The sequence below is a fragment of the Henckelia pumila genome, chromosome 3 (assembly GCF_033568475.1).
Source record: "Henckelia pumila isolate YLH828 chromosome 3, ASM3356847v2, whole genome shotgun sequence".
Lineage (NCBI taxonomy): Eukaryota > Viridiplantae > Streptophyta > Magnoliopsida > Lamiales > Gesneriaceae > Henckelia > Henckelia pumila.
In genome coordinates, this window is record NC_133122.1 from 199,472,515 (window position 1) to 199,488,697 (window position 16,183).

Genomic DNA, 16,183 nt, shown 5'->3' on the forward strand with positions numbered 1-16,183 from the left:
TTACCAGTATAGAATATAATTTTCCACATATAACTTTTTAAAATCTTAATTTAATTATATTAAACAATTCATTAATCTAATTTTCTGGTTGCATTTCTTATAATAATCTCATCAAAATATTAAGAGATGCGAAAAAAATATTACATTAAGATTTTTTTTAACAAAAACTGTTCACGCGATATTAGTGTACAAATGCCCTGAAATCAACCTAAAATAGAAAAAAAACAGAGCTTCCTCAGGCACATCGTCAACTCCCCTGTGCCAGAAACTGTGTAGCAGCAGATGAAAACATCTATATACGACATTTACCTGTAATTATGGCCATTAAATCTCACTAGCTGGGTAGATAGTGGTAGTTTCAGTAGAAATTGGCGGATCTGAAGTTGAGAGGAAGCTCTACCATTCTGCTATTCTTCTACTGCTTCAGCTACTCTTTTACTCCTGCATTTCGTCCTCGTGGTACTGTTTCTATTTTTTTGGGTCCTAATTCTTTGATTATTTGTTTTTAATTTGGAATTCCCAGATGTTCTTTTGGGTTTATGGAAACATAACGGCGATCAATTGCTGTCAATAATTGGAATTTAGTTGCGCTGTGTGAGTTTTATGATTCAATCACTGATTTTGGAGAAAGTGAAAGGATATGATCATTTGCCGTTTGGGAGTAATCGATGCCGTTATATGCTATATTTGTCGTTGTAAATGCGAGAATGTGAAGCGGCAAGAAAATGGGGGAGAACGTTGGAGTTCATACATTGATTAACGTAGCATGCGCTCTTCTTTTGTCTGTAGTTTTACTTTCGTTTATAGGTGAAATGATCTTTATCTATTAAGAAGATACGAGAATTAGTTTCAATTTCCAGTTGTGAGCACATGATCACGGAAACGGGGTTAAGGATTCAAACGTTCGTATAAAAAATTGTTCTCCCCCACATGACTTTCTGTAATTTTTCTTCCCATGGAAATTAGAATTCTGGAGTGAATTTTTCTGTTAATGAGCAACAGAAATGGCAAAGTCGAGGCCGCATTTTCCATCTGAAGAAGTGTTATCATCAGCTCAGGCAGCAGTTAGGTCAAGGGAATGGGAGGGGCCAGCAAGGTGGACTGAATACTTAGGTCCAGAATTAGCCTCCAGGAATAAGAATAGAGATGAAAGTGCAACTCCTCAAAGCAGTAGCGGCTCAACCCTGAAGGGCTTCAACATGCAATGGGTTTACCAGCTCACACATGTAGCTGAAGGGCTTATGTCAAAATTGTACCGGCTGAATCAGATTCTTGATTACCCTGATTCCGTTGGTCATGTTTATTCCGAAGCATTTTGGAAAGCAGGCGTGTTCCCGAACCAGCCCAAAATCGGTATTTTACTCGACAAGAAGTTTCCTGAGCATCACAGCAAGTTGCAGCTTGAACGGGTAGAACTTTTATATTCTCCATCTTAAATTATATATATTAAACTTGTATATCTTCACTTATTTGGAATTGTACAATGGATTCTTCCAATTGCTTCTAGGTTGATAAGTTTGCTTTGGATGCTATGTGCGACAGTGCTGAGCTTCATTTACAGAGCTTAGAACCATGGATTCAGGTGTAACATTACTATACATAGCTTGAATTTTGTATTATTATGGTAACTAACAGAACGACGCCATCTACGTATTGTTAATTGTCGATGTTAGTTTTTGGAGTTGATGGCACATTGCCTTGTTGAAATTTTCCACCAATCTATTTTTATTGATACGAACCTGGCCGTGTACATTTGTAAAAAAGTAAATGCCAACTTGATTCTAGAGTTCTTCCGCAACCACTGCAATTTATTTGAGATAGAGAACTTTATGCATAACTTCTAATATGGCAGTTGTCAGTTATATCACCCTTACAAAAAAGTAAACACAGTGAGATAAATAATTTTTTTTAAAAAAGGTGTTCATAATATTTTTTTTTTTCCGAGATTACCTCGTGAAAACTTTTATTATATAACGAAATCTGGTTCATCTCTTGAACAGCTGCTTCTTGACCTGTTGGCATTTCGAGAACAAGCTTTGCGGCTCATATTGGATCTAAGCAGTACTGTGATCACCTTGCTGGTGAGAAATGTCTGACTTTATTTTATTAATTTGTAGAGAAGCTACAGATGCACCAATTCGATGCTGTAAAAAAATAATAGTACTGTTTTTATACCCCATGGAATAAATTTTTGGCGATGACAGTGACAGAATGAGGAGCAATAGTGTCTCAAATAACTTTTGACTTGATTGAGCTTTTTTCCTAGCCGCACCAGAACTCTCTCATACTACATGCCTTCATGGATCTCTTTTGCTCATTTGTTCGCGTCAATTTACTTTCTGAGAAGGCAAGTTTTACAGCATAGTTGACTCATGTCCCTCTCCTTTTTTCTAGATGAAAATTTGACTTGTTTTTTTATTTTACATGAATGAAAAACACTTGTTCAACAGGTACCTAGAAAAATGATTCTGCAAATGTACAATCTTTTGTATTCCATGGCACGAAATGATCGAGATTGCGATTTTTACCATAGGTAAGAGAATTTCCTCTATTGTTTAGATTTATGAACCTCGTTCTATTGGAATCCAATCCAGACACTCTATGATTTGGAATTAACAATTTGAATGTTATGCGTAATAGGGATCACATGTTGAGGTAATTTATGCCAGTCATATAGATCGTAGAATACTATGTTGAGATACTTTATTACAGACATAGTTTCTAAGAGATACATCTCAAGCTTCTTTGTTGAAAAAAAAGCAAGATAATGATCATGCTACTGGAAATAAATATGGAACAATAAGAAGTAACTCGTTACACAGCATTTTCACATTCGAAAGTTTACTGATATATTGCTGTGGAAGTGTATGTCCTTGAAGAGAAATGAAAAATGATGTATGAAGTTCAAGTGTGAACCAAGCAAGATATGCTAGAAATACGAGTGTCAATGCTTGGTTGTCAAGGGACAACTGATCATTTTATACAGATTTCCTGCACCCTAGGGTGCAGGTGAATATATCTATATATATATATTATATATATATATATATATATATATTTCAAATAATAATAATAAAGATTATTCATTGTATTAATTTAGGCAGCCTTCTTCTGCGATTCCTTGAACTTGACTTCTTCAATTCAGTTGGTGTATGTGTCAACTTCACGGTCATGTTGTTCAACCATATGGCCTTTATTGTGACTGATGAGAATGAGAAGTAACCATTCACTATTTACATGTCTTTAGGTGATTCTTGTATTTGATAAGTTACTTATGTATATGATTGATTTTAAACTTTTAAGTATAGCTAATTCAGTTATGTTGTTTTACTAGCAGATTAACTCAATTTGTAGATTCGTATGATCCACCTCTGAAAGGGTTACATGAAGATCTTAACTTTGTCAGCCCTCGAATTGGAGAGGTTGTAGCTCTTTTTTTTTCTTTTTTTAATATATATATATATATATATATATATATTTTTTTTTTCTTTTTCTTTTTCTTTTTTTTAAAAATATATATATAAATTTGGCAAACATGATCTTACTTTAAAGTTATTATGTTTTAGAAATTTTGTTGTGTCATTGAGCAAGATTTAGTTAATTTTCTTCTTCGTAGTTGACCTTAATATACTTGGATGTGACAAATTATTGCACATGGAAAGTCCTTTCGTATTGGCTAAGCGCCTAAGAGCTTCTGGTATACCTTGTAATTTTGCTAATGTGTCTCATTCGCATGAGGTAGAAGCATGTCTTGATTTCCGACCTCAAATTCCTCAAATTTCTTTCCATCTTAATGCTGTTATAAGTAAATAAATAATTAGCATGAAAAAGACCTACCATATTTTGTAGCAAAAAATTCTATTTCAGTTATCTGAGAAGCAGAATTTATGCATGCCGTTAGCATTGGTCACATGTAGTTAAGATGGTATCTTGATCTATAATCTTTTCTTTTTACATGGACTGCGGTAAGCTAGAATTAAATATAACATGTTTCCGTGTTGCATACTTATCAGGTTTTAGAGGCTGTGGGTCCCGTTATCTTTTTATCTACAGATACAAGGAAGCTGCGAAATGAGGGTTTTCTGAGCCCATTTCATCCTAGATATCCTGACATACTGACGAACTCTGCTCATCCAATGGTAAATGAAGTTTTGTATATGTTAATAGTCTTAGCAGGTCCTATTAGGATTTGGTATGCCCATGCCCTAATGCAAACTTATACATTTCATATGAAGCTATGCTCGATAAGGATCAAGCCCTTTCCATTTTCCGTTGCATAACCATTTTCAATTTCTAACATTTTTCTTTTCTTTACAGAGAGCTCAAGACCTGGCAAATGTTACTTCCTATCGAGAATGGGTATTATTTGGATATCTTGTTTGCCCTGATGAGCTTCTTAGGGTCACAAGCATTGACATTGCTTTGGTACATCGCACTCCTTGGAATCTCATTTCTTTAATTTTCTTGCAGTTATTAGCTTTTGATACCTGTTGCTTTTATTGCCTTTCAGGTTGTGCTGAAAGAAAACCTAGTTTTGACAATATTCAGGGATGAGGTGAGTTTTATATACGATGCTCCTGACAGATCCATTTTTAATTTCGCACTTGATCATATTAAAAAGAAAAAAACGATCGTGTTCCTTAGAAAGTTTGAACAACATTGAGAATTCAGTCCCAGTTAGTTGAACATGCTAGCACTGAGCGCTGCTGTAATATATATAGTAAAAAAGTATTGGTTTCAAAGTTCAATCAATAAAATACTTGGGAGGTCCTCTGACCTTAGTGACTGGCCTGATTCAGAATTTTATTCTGTTTTTAAAATGACTGGTTGGTTTTATTTTTATAACTGCAGTATATACTATTGCATGAGGAATATCAATCATATGTCTTACCAAGAATTCTGGAATCAAAGAAAATTGCCAAGTCTGGACGAACAAAACAAAAGGAAGCAGATTTAGAGTATAGTGTTGCCAAGCAGGTAGAGAAAATGATCAGGTACTGACCTATTTGAGATAAAAACTTTTTTATTTTGGTTAAATGTTATAGGGAAAAAACGTACATGGCTGATGAAATTCTATGATTTGATTCAAATGATATAATTAACACTAGGTAATGAATGACTCCAACAGTGCATGTTCAGTTTGTAATGCTGTCATTTTATTGGGAGATGCCTACAAGGACTGCGATGATGCATTGACATCTCTTTGGATTATTTACAGACTTACCATTTTACTCCTTGAATTTAAATGCACTGAGACAGGTTTAATAGCCCATCTTCGCTTTAGTTTATGATGGAATCAATATTTGGTTCTTGTTGTATGCCGTAGCTTATAGTTTTTGGCGCTATGCCTAAGTTACATTTAAGCTCATTTGATCATGGCAGTGAAGTTCACGAGCAAGCACTGAACTCCTGTGATGCCATACACCGTGAGAGGAGAATTTTACTGAAGCAGGAGATCGGAAGGATGGTTCTTTTCTTTACTGATCAGCCTAGTTTATTGGCTCCAAACATCCAGGTATGCTGCACATTTATACATCCATATGCCTATTTTTCTACATATTCATGAAAATGTTATATGGGTAGGTTGAATGATAACAAGGACATGAGAAGCCTTTTACAGGCATGATCAGTTCTATATAGGCAGAGGTTTGCTGTATGATGAATCAAGATCCTTAGTAGTACACTGAACTTAAATATGTATTTTTGTCTACGGTAATTTTACTGATAATGCTTTTTGTGTGATTATGAGATGCTTGAAATGTTAGATTTTGATCTTTGACGGCTAACCTGTCAACCATTTGATTACTCAGAAGTTGCAAACTAGAGTTTTATGTTACAGTGCTTACCTTGCTGGGCACCAGGGCACTGATAATGTGTCTTTAAACCTGAACTTATCTGCTAGGATGGGCTTTGCTTCTTAAATCTTAAGATACATGCTTTGGTTTGATCTCATATCAGATATATGTATGGTTTCAAATTATTTGCATGCATACTGATCAAGTTAGTGAGTTCTGTGGAGCATTGGAGGTATGGGGATGATAACTGCAGAAATGAAAAGTCTTGATTATTGATACGTGGGAACTAATAGTTGTAGCTTTGGTTATAATATTTGACGGAAACTAATTATTGAACTGGTGACTGAAGTCAACAGGGAATAAAAGAAGTTGCTCGTTCTGTGCTTATAACTGCTCATTGTTTTCCTGTGGCTTTACACTCATGCATGGCTATTGGTGTTTGTGCAGATGGTTTTTTCTGCCTTGGCCTTTGCCCAAAGTGAGGTATTATGGTACTTTCAGCATGTGGGAGTAGCATCTTCTAAATCAAAAGCAGCTCGAGTTGTGCCTGTAGAAACTGTAAGGAAAAAAATCAATGGTATTTATTGCCAAAAAGATCTCTTTTTGTGGATGCTATACCAAAGATACAATAGATGACTAGGAATATTTCTTTATCTTGATTTATTCAGAATCTCAGATGTAACTTATCACTTTAATTTCGTTCCTTTAAATGTTCTTGACTGCAGGATCCAAATGATCCAACAATTGGGTTTTTATTAGATGGGATGGACCATCTCTGCTGTCTAGCCCGAAAATACATTGCAGGTTTGGTTCCTTTCAAGAAAAAATTATTAGATTTTATTGATAAGTCCGTGTTTGTATATGAAATATTAAAGTTTCTAGCTTGATACTTGTGTCAGCTTGCAAAGGGTTTTAAAATATAATGTTTTGTTCGTCTAATGGAATGTTCTTTGGTACAATGGTTTACTTAGGTGCTTTAGGTCCACTAATCAGTTCTATCGTGAGAATAAAGATGAATATCTGAATTTTTGACTGAGCTAAAAATTTTCATTCTAACATCATGTGGAAGCTTGTACGGAATTTACGACTTAAACCTTAAATGCAGCATAAATACTGCTTCTACAATAATTTTTGTTGGTTGATGCAACAAAGGGATGTAATTTTTGTATTCTACTGGTCATTTGAAATTTATACTGAAAGAGAAAAGGTGTTATTTTCTCTCAGCCATTAGAGGCTATGCCTTGTCATACCTATCATCCTCTGCTGGTAGAATCCGCTTTCTGATGGGCACTCCGGGGATGGTTGCTCTCGATTTGGATGCTACCTTGAAGGGGCTTTTCCATCGGATTGTTCAGCATTTAGAAAACATACCAAAGCCTCAGGGTGAAAATATTTCTGCCATCACGTGTGATTTATCAGTAAGCAGTTCATCACGTTTTTGGCATTTTCCTTGCATACCTACTAGGCTACTATTGTTCGCTCTTTTCCTTGTCCGGACAATTTTTTATCATTTGTTCATGCCCATTTATAAATGTAATGATTTTAAGTATTTACTGAACTGAAGTTTGGCCTACGCTTAACGTCTGAAATTATAAAATTGGGACTATTAACTTGAGTTTCTCCAAATATTGATTGCATGACTATGAGCTTCTAGTAACTATCACATGTCTATTTTGGTCGCTTGATGCTGGCAAATCAATATATGCGTCCCTTCTGTGGATAATTCTGTATTAAGAGTGAATTGGCTTGAGTGTGTTTCTTGTTTATTTTTTTTTCCAGCGAGTAATTTACTTCTTTGTGATATGCATTCTTGGCAAGCTAGTGCATTACTGATTCTGAACTCCGATGACCTTTCCAATTTTCTGATCCAATGTTGAAAGGAAGTTTTTTTAAGAATAAATTTTTTGCTCATGGAAATGTTGCTTCACCTGTCTTGCTGTTATTGTAGTTTTTCCTCATTGCTAGTAAATATTGTGTTTTCATTTTTGAAATTTGCAGGAGTTACGGAAGGAGTGGTTGTCAGTATTGATGATTGTTACTTCTGCTCGGTCGTCTATTAATATTAGGCATTTGGAAAAGGCTACGGTATCTACTGGAAAAGAGGGGTTGTTGTCAGAGGGAAATGCTGCATACAATTGGTCCAGGTTCTTGCATTTTCTGTAACAAGATTTGATATAATATACTTTTAGGATTCTTGCTGCTAGAGTTTATCCGTCCTGGTTAGATTGTAGTCTAAGCTTCCAGTTTTCAACAATTGGTCCAGGTTCTTGCATTTTCTGTAACAAGATTTGATATAATATAATTTTAGGATTCTTGCTTCTAGAGTTTATCTGTCCTGGTTAGATTGTAGTCTAAGCTTCCAGTTTTCAATGATCTGAATCGCGCCACAACAGCTCTATGTATATCAAAAGAAAAAGCAAGTAAGATGATTTTTTCTTCATTGTGCAAGAAGACATCACTAATAAAATTTTTTCCTAAAACAGATGTGTCGATGAGCTTGAAACTCAGTTATCGAAGCATGGGAGTCTGAAGAAACTTTACTTCTACCATCAGCATCTCACCACCGTAAGTATGCTGTATGTCAATATACAAGTCCTTTAAGATCAGCATATGTAGCTTTCATTTGACTTATTCGGTATTATAGGTTTTTCGTAACACCATGTTTGGGCCTGAAGGTCGTCCGCAACATTGCTGTGCCTGGCTTGGTGTTGCTAGCACTTTTCCAGAATGTGCAGCTGCAGTTATTCCAGAAGAGGTATTGATTAACAACTTCGTAGGCTTAATTTCTCACTGTTGTGGAAATCATAGTTTGCGAACCATACTTTGAATTGTCTTAGATTCATACTGTGCGCTCTTACCAGATGGAGGGTAAAAGATAAGTTTATCAACGTGAAAATTTTGAACTTTTTAGTAGGGCATGATTTGTGGCAAATTTTAAGTTTCAATATGGATTCTGACCTCTAGATTACCTACTTCCAACTAATGACAAGGAGCACCTCCCTGCTTTCGGCTCGCTCAGGGTGGAGAATTGGACATCATATTTGATATTCTATCTGGTGTAATTTTTGCAAATGCAATTGTTTTTAACCTAAAATGCCTTCAACTGTTTGGGTGGTGGTTGTGCTACAATGGTTGTTGCTGCCTTCAACTTTTTTTTTTGAAAGTTCAACTTTTGGGTTTCAGTTGACTAAAATCGGCCGTGATGCTGTTCTATATGTTGAATCCCTTATTGAATCCATCATGGGAGGATTGGAAGGTTTGATAAATATTCTTGACTCAGAAGGAGGATTTGGATCTCTGGAGATGCAGGTAGGTCATCTTCTCCATGCTGCCAGGATTTGGCTCAAGTTTTAGCTGGGTATATTTTTGGACTAACTGTAAGGAATTTCAGCTTCTTCCAGACCAAGCAGCAAATCTCATGAATTTGACATCCAGATTGCCGGCAAAATCTCCAAAAGCTTCATATGGTTTTCATTTGCCAGGATACGAGAGCTATCCTGAAAATAATAATGCTATCAAAATGTGATTTTCCTACGTACCCTGCCCTGGAAATATATGTTTGTCACATTTATTGCTCTCGTTTGACTGACTAACTGGTTGGATGATAGGTTGGAAGCTGCAATCCAACGGTTGACAAATCTATGCTCAGTATTGAATGACATGGAGCCCATCTGCGTTCTGAACCATGTTTTTGTTCTTCGGGAGGTAAACGACTGCTATAATTTTTCTAAATTGCTCATTTTATGCCGATGCTTAATATCCTGCTCAATGATAAATGTAAAGTTAGAAGATGGATGAGATTGTAAACCGTTGGATAATTCAGCTTGTCAGCTTGAGAGAAGTTCTGAATCTGACCTCTGCTGCTGCTGGATAATTCAAATGTCAAAACCTCAACTACTTTGTTTGGTTAGTTCAAATTTTATCTCAAGTTTAATTATTATGATGCAGTACATGAGAGAATGCATCCTGGGGAATTTCAAAAGGCGGCTGCTCACTGTGCTGAAAACTGATACTGATCTGCAGCGGCCTTCTGTCTTAGAATCACTTATTCACAGACATACCTCGATCGTCCACCTAGCAGAACAACATGTCAGTATGGACCTCACACAGGGTATTCGTGAAATTCTCCTCACAGAAACCTATGCTGGTCCGGTTTCTTCATTACACTTGTTTGAGAAACCTGCAGAGCAGCTGACTGGGTTGGCTACTGAAGCTGTGTGCGGTTGGTATATCGATAACATTATTAAGGATGTATCTGGTGCTGGCATACTCTTTACACCGATTCATGGATGCTTCAAGAGTACAAGGCCTGTTGGTGGATATTTTGCAGAGTCAGTGACGGATGTTAAGGAATTGAAAGCCTTTGTTCGCACCTTTGGTAGCTATGGAGTTGACAGATTGGACAGGATGCTTAAAGAGCATACAGCTGCACTTCTAAATTGCATCGACACATCACTGAGGGTGAATCGTGAAATTTTGGAGGCGGTAGCTGGGAGTATGCATTCTGGTGATAGGATTGACACAGAAGCAAATATTAAGCAGATTGTTGATATGGACACGATGGTTAAGTTCTGTATTCAGGCAGGGCAGGCCATCACTTTTGATTCTCTTTTAGCAGAAGCTTCGGGTGTTGTGCTTGAAGAAGGTGCACCTTTAATATATTCGTTGCTAGCAGGTTCTGCTAAGCATTTGCCTTCTGAAATACCTGAAAAGAAAGAAATAAGGAGGATGCGAAGGGTCGCAAACACTGTAAACATAGTTGGTGATCATGATTCCAAATGGATTATATCAATATTAGAGGATGTTGGGGGGGCAAGTGATGGTTCATGGAGCTTGTTGCCATATTTGTTTGCAGCATTTATGACTTCTACTATTTGGGACACTACTACCTTCAATGTAGGCACTGGAGGCTTCAGCAACAATGTTCACTGTTTGGCCAGGTCCACATAAATTCACTGTTGTGATTTGAAAAGCATTATTATAAGATTAAAAATGCATGAAGTTTTGTCATCTGCCTGTCTCAGTTAACGTTTGAAGTTGTGAGAAGCATTTTTTGCATGGTGTATGACCGAAGATATGTTCAAATGAATTGTGTGATTTTTATTCTTTGTGTGTACATTGAGAATAGTTTTGATTGTTAAATTTGTCCTCTAAATGTCCTTTATCAGGTGCATTTGTGCTGTGATTGTGGGTAGTGAATTTGTCAGACTTGAAAGAGAATATGAACAGAATCAATCACTTTCAAATGGCCATGCCGGCGAAACGTTGAATCCTGCAGCACAAAACTATTTATCAATAGAAGCAAACATAAAGTCGGTAATGCAGCTCTTCATAAAGTTCTGTGCGGGTATCATTTTGGATACCTGGAGTGAAAGCAATAGGTGAGTTCATAATCTCAACATGAGAGGCAGAAGCTATATCATTTCAAGTTTTGGTTGCCTCGCGTAGAGATATTTGCAGTTATGAGTAATTATCACTAATCGGATTAAGAAATCATCATCATTTGATGTTATGAAGTATCTTCAAATTTTCGCAATACCAAAACTTTTGTAGTTGATTCTTTCTTGTGACTTTTTATTTATTTATTTTTTATTTTTGGTTGCATGGTATTGCTTATAAACTTGAACGTCTGCTCAATATTTGAATAGGTCTCATCTTGTTGCGAAGCTCATCTTTCTTGATCAAATATGTGAAATGTCGACGTACCTGCCGAGGAGTGCATTGGAATCTCATATACCGTATGCCATTCTCCGTTCACTCTATAACCAATACTATTCAAATTCTGCCACTCCTCTCGCATTATTGAGTGCATCTCCTCATCATTCTCCTGCTATGTCACTGGTGCATGCATCTCCATCAATGAGGCAGCCCCGTAGCGATGCTTCGCATTCTAGCGCCCACGATTCCGGTTATTTCAAGGTTACATCAGCTCATAATCATGATGATTCCGATCTTTTCCATGCAAGAAACATGGACCACAAACAGAGGAATGCCAGGCGGTCTGGGCCCTTGGACTACAGTTTAAGTCGGAAGACGAAATTTGTAGAAGGATCAGCGTCAGCCAGCACTGGTCCTAGTCCGTTACCAAGATTTGCAGTGTCAAGGTCTGGTCCCATATCATACAAATGAGACAAGAATACTAAATTCATGAAGAAAATGTATGTTTCTCCGGCAAACTCCAGTTGTAAAGTCGAGTTTCCCGGCAACTCCAATTGTAAAGTTGATCTTCTAGAGAAAAGTGTTTTTATACATGACGATTATATATTATCTGAGAAATAATATCAACTTAGTGGGTGTTCTGGACACAATTCTTTATTTTTGCAATGAAATTCTGTGGCGTTTCTATGTTGTCTTTATATTGCAGCTAAATTTACATCACTTAGAGCATCTCCAACCCAACACAAGCTACTGTTGCACCATGCAACACTGTAGCGTTCAAGTTTTTTTTGTTTATTTGTTTGTTTTCATTTATTAATTAATAATTATAATTGTTACGCTTTTGTTTTATTTATTTAATTATTGTAATTTGTTTAACGTCATGTATTTTAAGTTTAATAATGATTTTCTTACAATAATTTCATTATTTTTTTTTCGTAAATTTAACCTTTTATTTAAATTAAATTTATCTATTAAATTAAATAAATTAAGGTATAAAAAAATTATACATACCATGTCATTTTAAAATTTATTATATAAATTTCTTAAAGTAATATTTTTTAAAATTTAATTAGTAATTTAAATTAATTAATTGTTTAAACCATTGTCATTATAGAAATTAATTAAATATATAATTAATTTATTGATATTTAATTATGTTAATAAATATTTTCTGGAATAAATTATTAGTTTTAAATAAAATAATAAGGAATATTATGAGAATATTTCTTTTAGTGTAGAGTTTAATGTTGATGATTTGAAGATAAGTTTTGTATTTGGTGTAGAAATTGCACTATCTTGAAATTAGTGTTGCGCTAAAATAACGAAAAAGGTTTGTTGATGACCTTATATCACATTTTAAACATGTAAATAAATAAATAAATAAATATATATATAGAAATATATATATCTTTTATATTATATTCTATCTTCTATTATTATTAAGTTTGAGACATAGATAATACCTACTTTTATGTCATACCAATTTTTGTTTTTGACCCTTACCTCATAGCTATCATAATTTCCTTTAAATAAAATAAATAATAATAAATTAATAGTAAAAAAATCATAAATTAAATATAAATACTTAAATTTTAGTATATTTCATATAAAAGTATGTTATGTACAAATATAATTCTATATTTTAAATAAAAAACTAATTTATGTGACAACTTGCATCATTCCAATCGGGCAATCGGGCTGTCGGCCACCCCACAACCGAGCCGTCGGAGTGAGAGCAGGTTAAGGGCCACGGCCGGCCACCCCAGGAGCGGTGGCGTGGAGGGTGACTACTGACTGGCCGCCGGCGTGCAACGCTTGCGAGGATTTTAATATGAAATCGAAGTTGTTCCCACTTATTTTATTAGAACATATGATTTGTTTTGGTAAGATCGAAGCTTCGCATGCTCACAAAAATTTGCAAATCCTATGGTTTAATGGGAATTAATATTCTCGTGCACAAATCATTTTGATAAATAAATAAAATTTAATGGCTAAGAAAAGATATAGTCATATAAAACTAATTTGTCTAATATTTTTGATTTTGTTGTGAATTAAGTTAGAATGCAAACGTAATTTTATCTCAAACTTCACCAATTAATTAAAAGTTGGTTAATTAAAAGATCTATATTATAATAATATAATAAGATATGCGGAATTCATCACAAAATCAGCAAACCATCCGTGTAACACAGTAACACTCAATCAAATTAGTTCTAATTGTGGTATTGTGTGTGTGTTGTTTTGTTTAGCTTAATCTAAAAGCAAAACCAATTGAAGAAAAAGTCCAAGGGTGCTAATCGGGCAGCATTTCATGTAAATATGGATCTAATTACGTGCAGTTTTTCGACCTTGTCCACCAAGAAATATATATATATATATATATATATATATATATATATATATATATATATATATATTTTATCAGCCTACACAATAGATCTCGAAATCAAATAACATACTAATTTATTCTTTTAAGTAATTTTTAAATAGGTGACCTTGCTTGCTATAACTTTCGAGTGCTAAATTTTGGGGAAATATTTAATCATCCCAACAATTTTAAATTATTAAAAGGACACGTGGTGGCTCAACTTCCGACGTGGTTCTGTGGAGGCACAATATGACTATTGCCCCTCCAACAATTTGCCGCCAACTCCTTGGGACTTCCTCTTTATTTAGAGGATGCAGCTATGTCAAGCAACTTATAAGATGTTTTAAAGTTTTTAGGCTCTCAATATTTGTTTGACAAAAAAATTTTAAAACAGTAAGCTGTTTTTAAAAAGTAAGGGGATGTACTTTTTCAATAAGATCTTATTTTAATATTTTATCTCTCTAAAATATCCTTAAATATTTTATAAATCTCCATCATATCTTCTACCCATTAAATATTAAATATTATTTTTTTTAAAAAAATAAAAATCAATAACTTTTCTAAAGTAAAATATTAAAACAATTTTATATTTTTAATACTAAAACTATTTTCGTATATGTATAACTCGAAACATTACTTTCATATAATTATACATTTTTTGGTAATTTTGACAATAAAATGATCTTATAATACCAAACATATCAATATATTTAAGTTGTTTAAAATAAGTTTACCCAAACACTTTAACAACTTATTTTTAAAATAAGTTTAACAGCTTTTAATACTCATTACTATGAGTCTATGATTTCTAAAATAACCATAGTATAAAATTACAAAGTAATATTATTATCTTCCATTGTAATTTTCATTTTTAATTAAAATTAATTAATAATATCTATACTAATAAAAACCATCCTATATATTTATTAAAGAATATTCTAAATTTTATCACCTATATTTTTTTACACAAAAATTACAAAACGAATGAATCTGAATTAATGTACGCCTTTTTAGTTTGCACCATGATCAGATTAATATTATATAATGATACTGTTGGCTGGCTGACTCAATCCGCGTCATAAATATTAATGTTGCAACTTGCACTTGCTTGCATGATTGAGTAATATTGTTAAGCAAAATATATATTATAATATACATAAATATTATATATTGATCAGAAAAATATCACGTCTATATATGAATACCGGACATTTAATTTACATTAATTATATATATATATATATATATATATATATATATATATATATATATATATATCAGTTTTACTAAGGGGCCCACCAACCGTACCAACTCAATGTATCCACCTGCATGATGTGTCACTCAACTATTGGATGTGATGAATTGTGCATCAAATAGTTGAGTGACACCTCATGCTGAGCACATTAGTTGGGCACGGTAGTTTGACATCATAGCAAAACTATATATAAATACACACACGATCACACACAAAACCTTACAAGCTAGCTATACTTTTCTTGATGGGATCGAGGGGTACTTGTGCTGCTGAGAGACTGGGAAGCTGGATGGTATCAAATCCCACCGATATTAATCGTCATCCTTCTCAATCCAAACCCGACACAGTTTCGCTTGTTACCCGTTTTCGCACCGGCGATGTTCGTAGAAGCGACAATACTCCTAAACGACCTAGTGTTGCAGATTTGGCATTTGCCAGCACTGGTGGATCAAGTGCATATGCCATCCAAGACAGTACTAGCTAGTGCATGGACTTGGCTCCGGTCGTGACCAGTCGCATATATACGGTCCATGTACGATGAAAATATATCATTACAGATCGATTAATATATACGTTCTATATTTATTCAGTTGTCTTGGTATGTAGTTACATATGAACGATATATAGTCTATATCGATGACGCGCACATGTTGTTAGTGTTCTAGTTAAAGTTTGTCATGTGCACATGATCATATTTCTGTTTATGGAATAATATTTGATAACATATAATAACAGCTAGCATTAATTAATTGCGTAGAGCTAGGTACGTACTTGTGTTGAGTTTCATTGATATTTTATCCCCTAATCATTTATTTATTTTTAATGGTTTTTTGAGATCGTAATAACTAATAACAGCCGTTTGTTGGATTTAATTCAACCTAGCTAACTTAAAGAATATTATCCTAATACATACATAATTAATACATCACATTACATATAGATAAGATAATTATGTTTGTGTATGTGTACGTTCCTTTATTCGTGAATGGGTCGTAAATTAGATCTGTCATGTCATGCTCGGTAGATGAGATTCTAGCATATGAGTAATATCCAAATTATGCATCCACCGATTCGTATTTTTATACATAAACGTAATTAATTATATAT

General features: G+C 34.3%; 1 protein-coding gene across 4 annotated transcripts; it reads left to right on the plus strand.

Moving 5' to 3' along the window:
- Positions 1-182: 182 nt before the first annotated feature.
- Positions 183-12,144, plus strand: LOC140886187 (protein NAP1). 4 transcript variants are annotated; one of them, XM_073292687.1, is made up of 24 exons: positions 183-459; positions 967-1,409; positions 1,508-1,582; positions 2,001-2,081; positions 2,267-2,347; positions 2,451-2,533; positions 3,335-3,422; positions 4,014-4,139; positions 4,318-4,425; positions 4,511-4,555; positions 4,852-4,994; positions 5,383-5,515; positions 6,243-6,353; positions 6,521-6,599; positions 7,020-7,213; positions 7,794-7,939; positions 8,279-8,360; positions 8,440-8,550; positions 8,979-9,104; positions 9,187-9,317; positions 9,404-9,500; positions 9,744-10,735; positions 10,964-11,176; positions 11,444-12,144. In XM_073292687.1, exons 2-24 carry the CDS (start codon positions 1,005-1,007, stop codon positions 11,922-11,924), a joined length of 4,131 nt encoding a protein of 1,376 aa, XP_073148788.1. In that variant the 5' UTR covers positions 183-459; positions 967-1,004; the 3' UTR covers positions 11,925-12,144. The 4 variants fall into 4 exon arrangements, with proteins under 4 accessions (XP_073148788.1, XP_073148787.1, XP_073148789.1 ...); XM_073292686.1 differs by having other exon boundaries at positions 184-459; positions 1,003-1,409; XM_073292688.1 differs by having other exon boundaries at positions 184-459; positions 1,003-1,409; positions 3,338-3,422.
- The last annotated feature ends 4,039 nt before the right edge of the window (positions 12,145-16,183 follow it).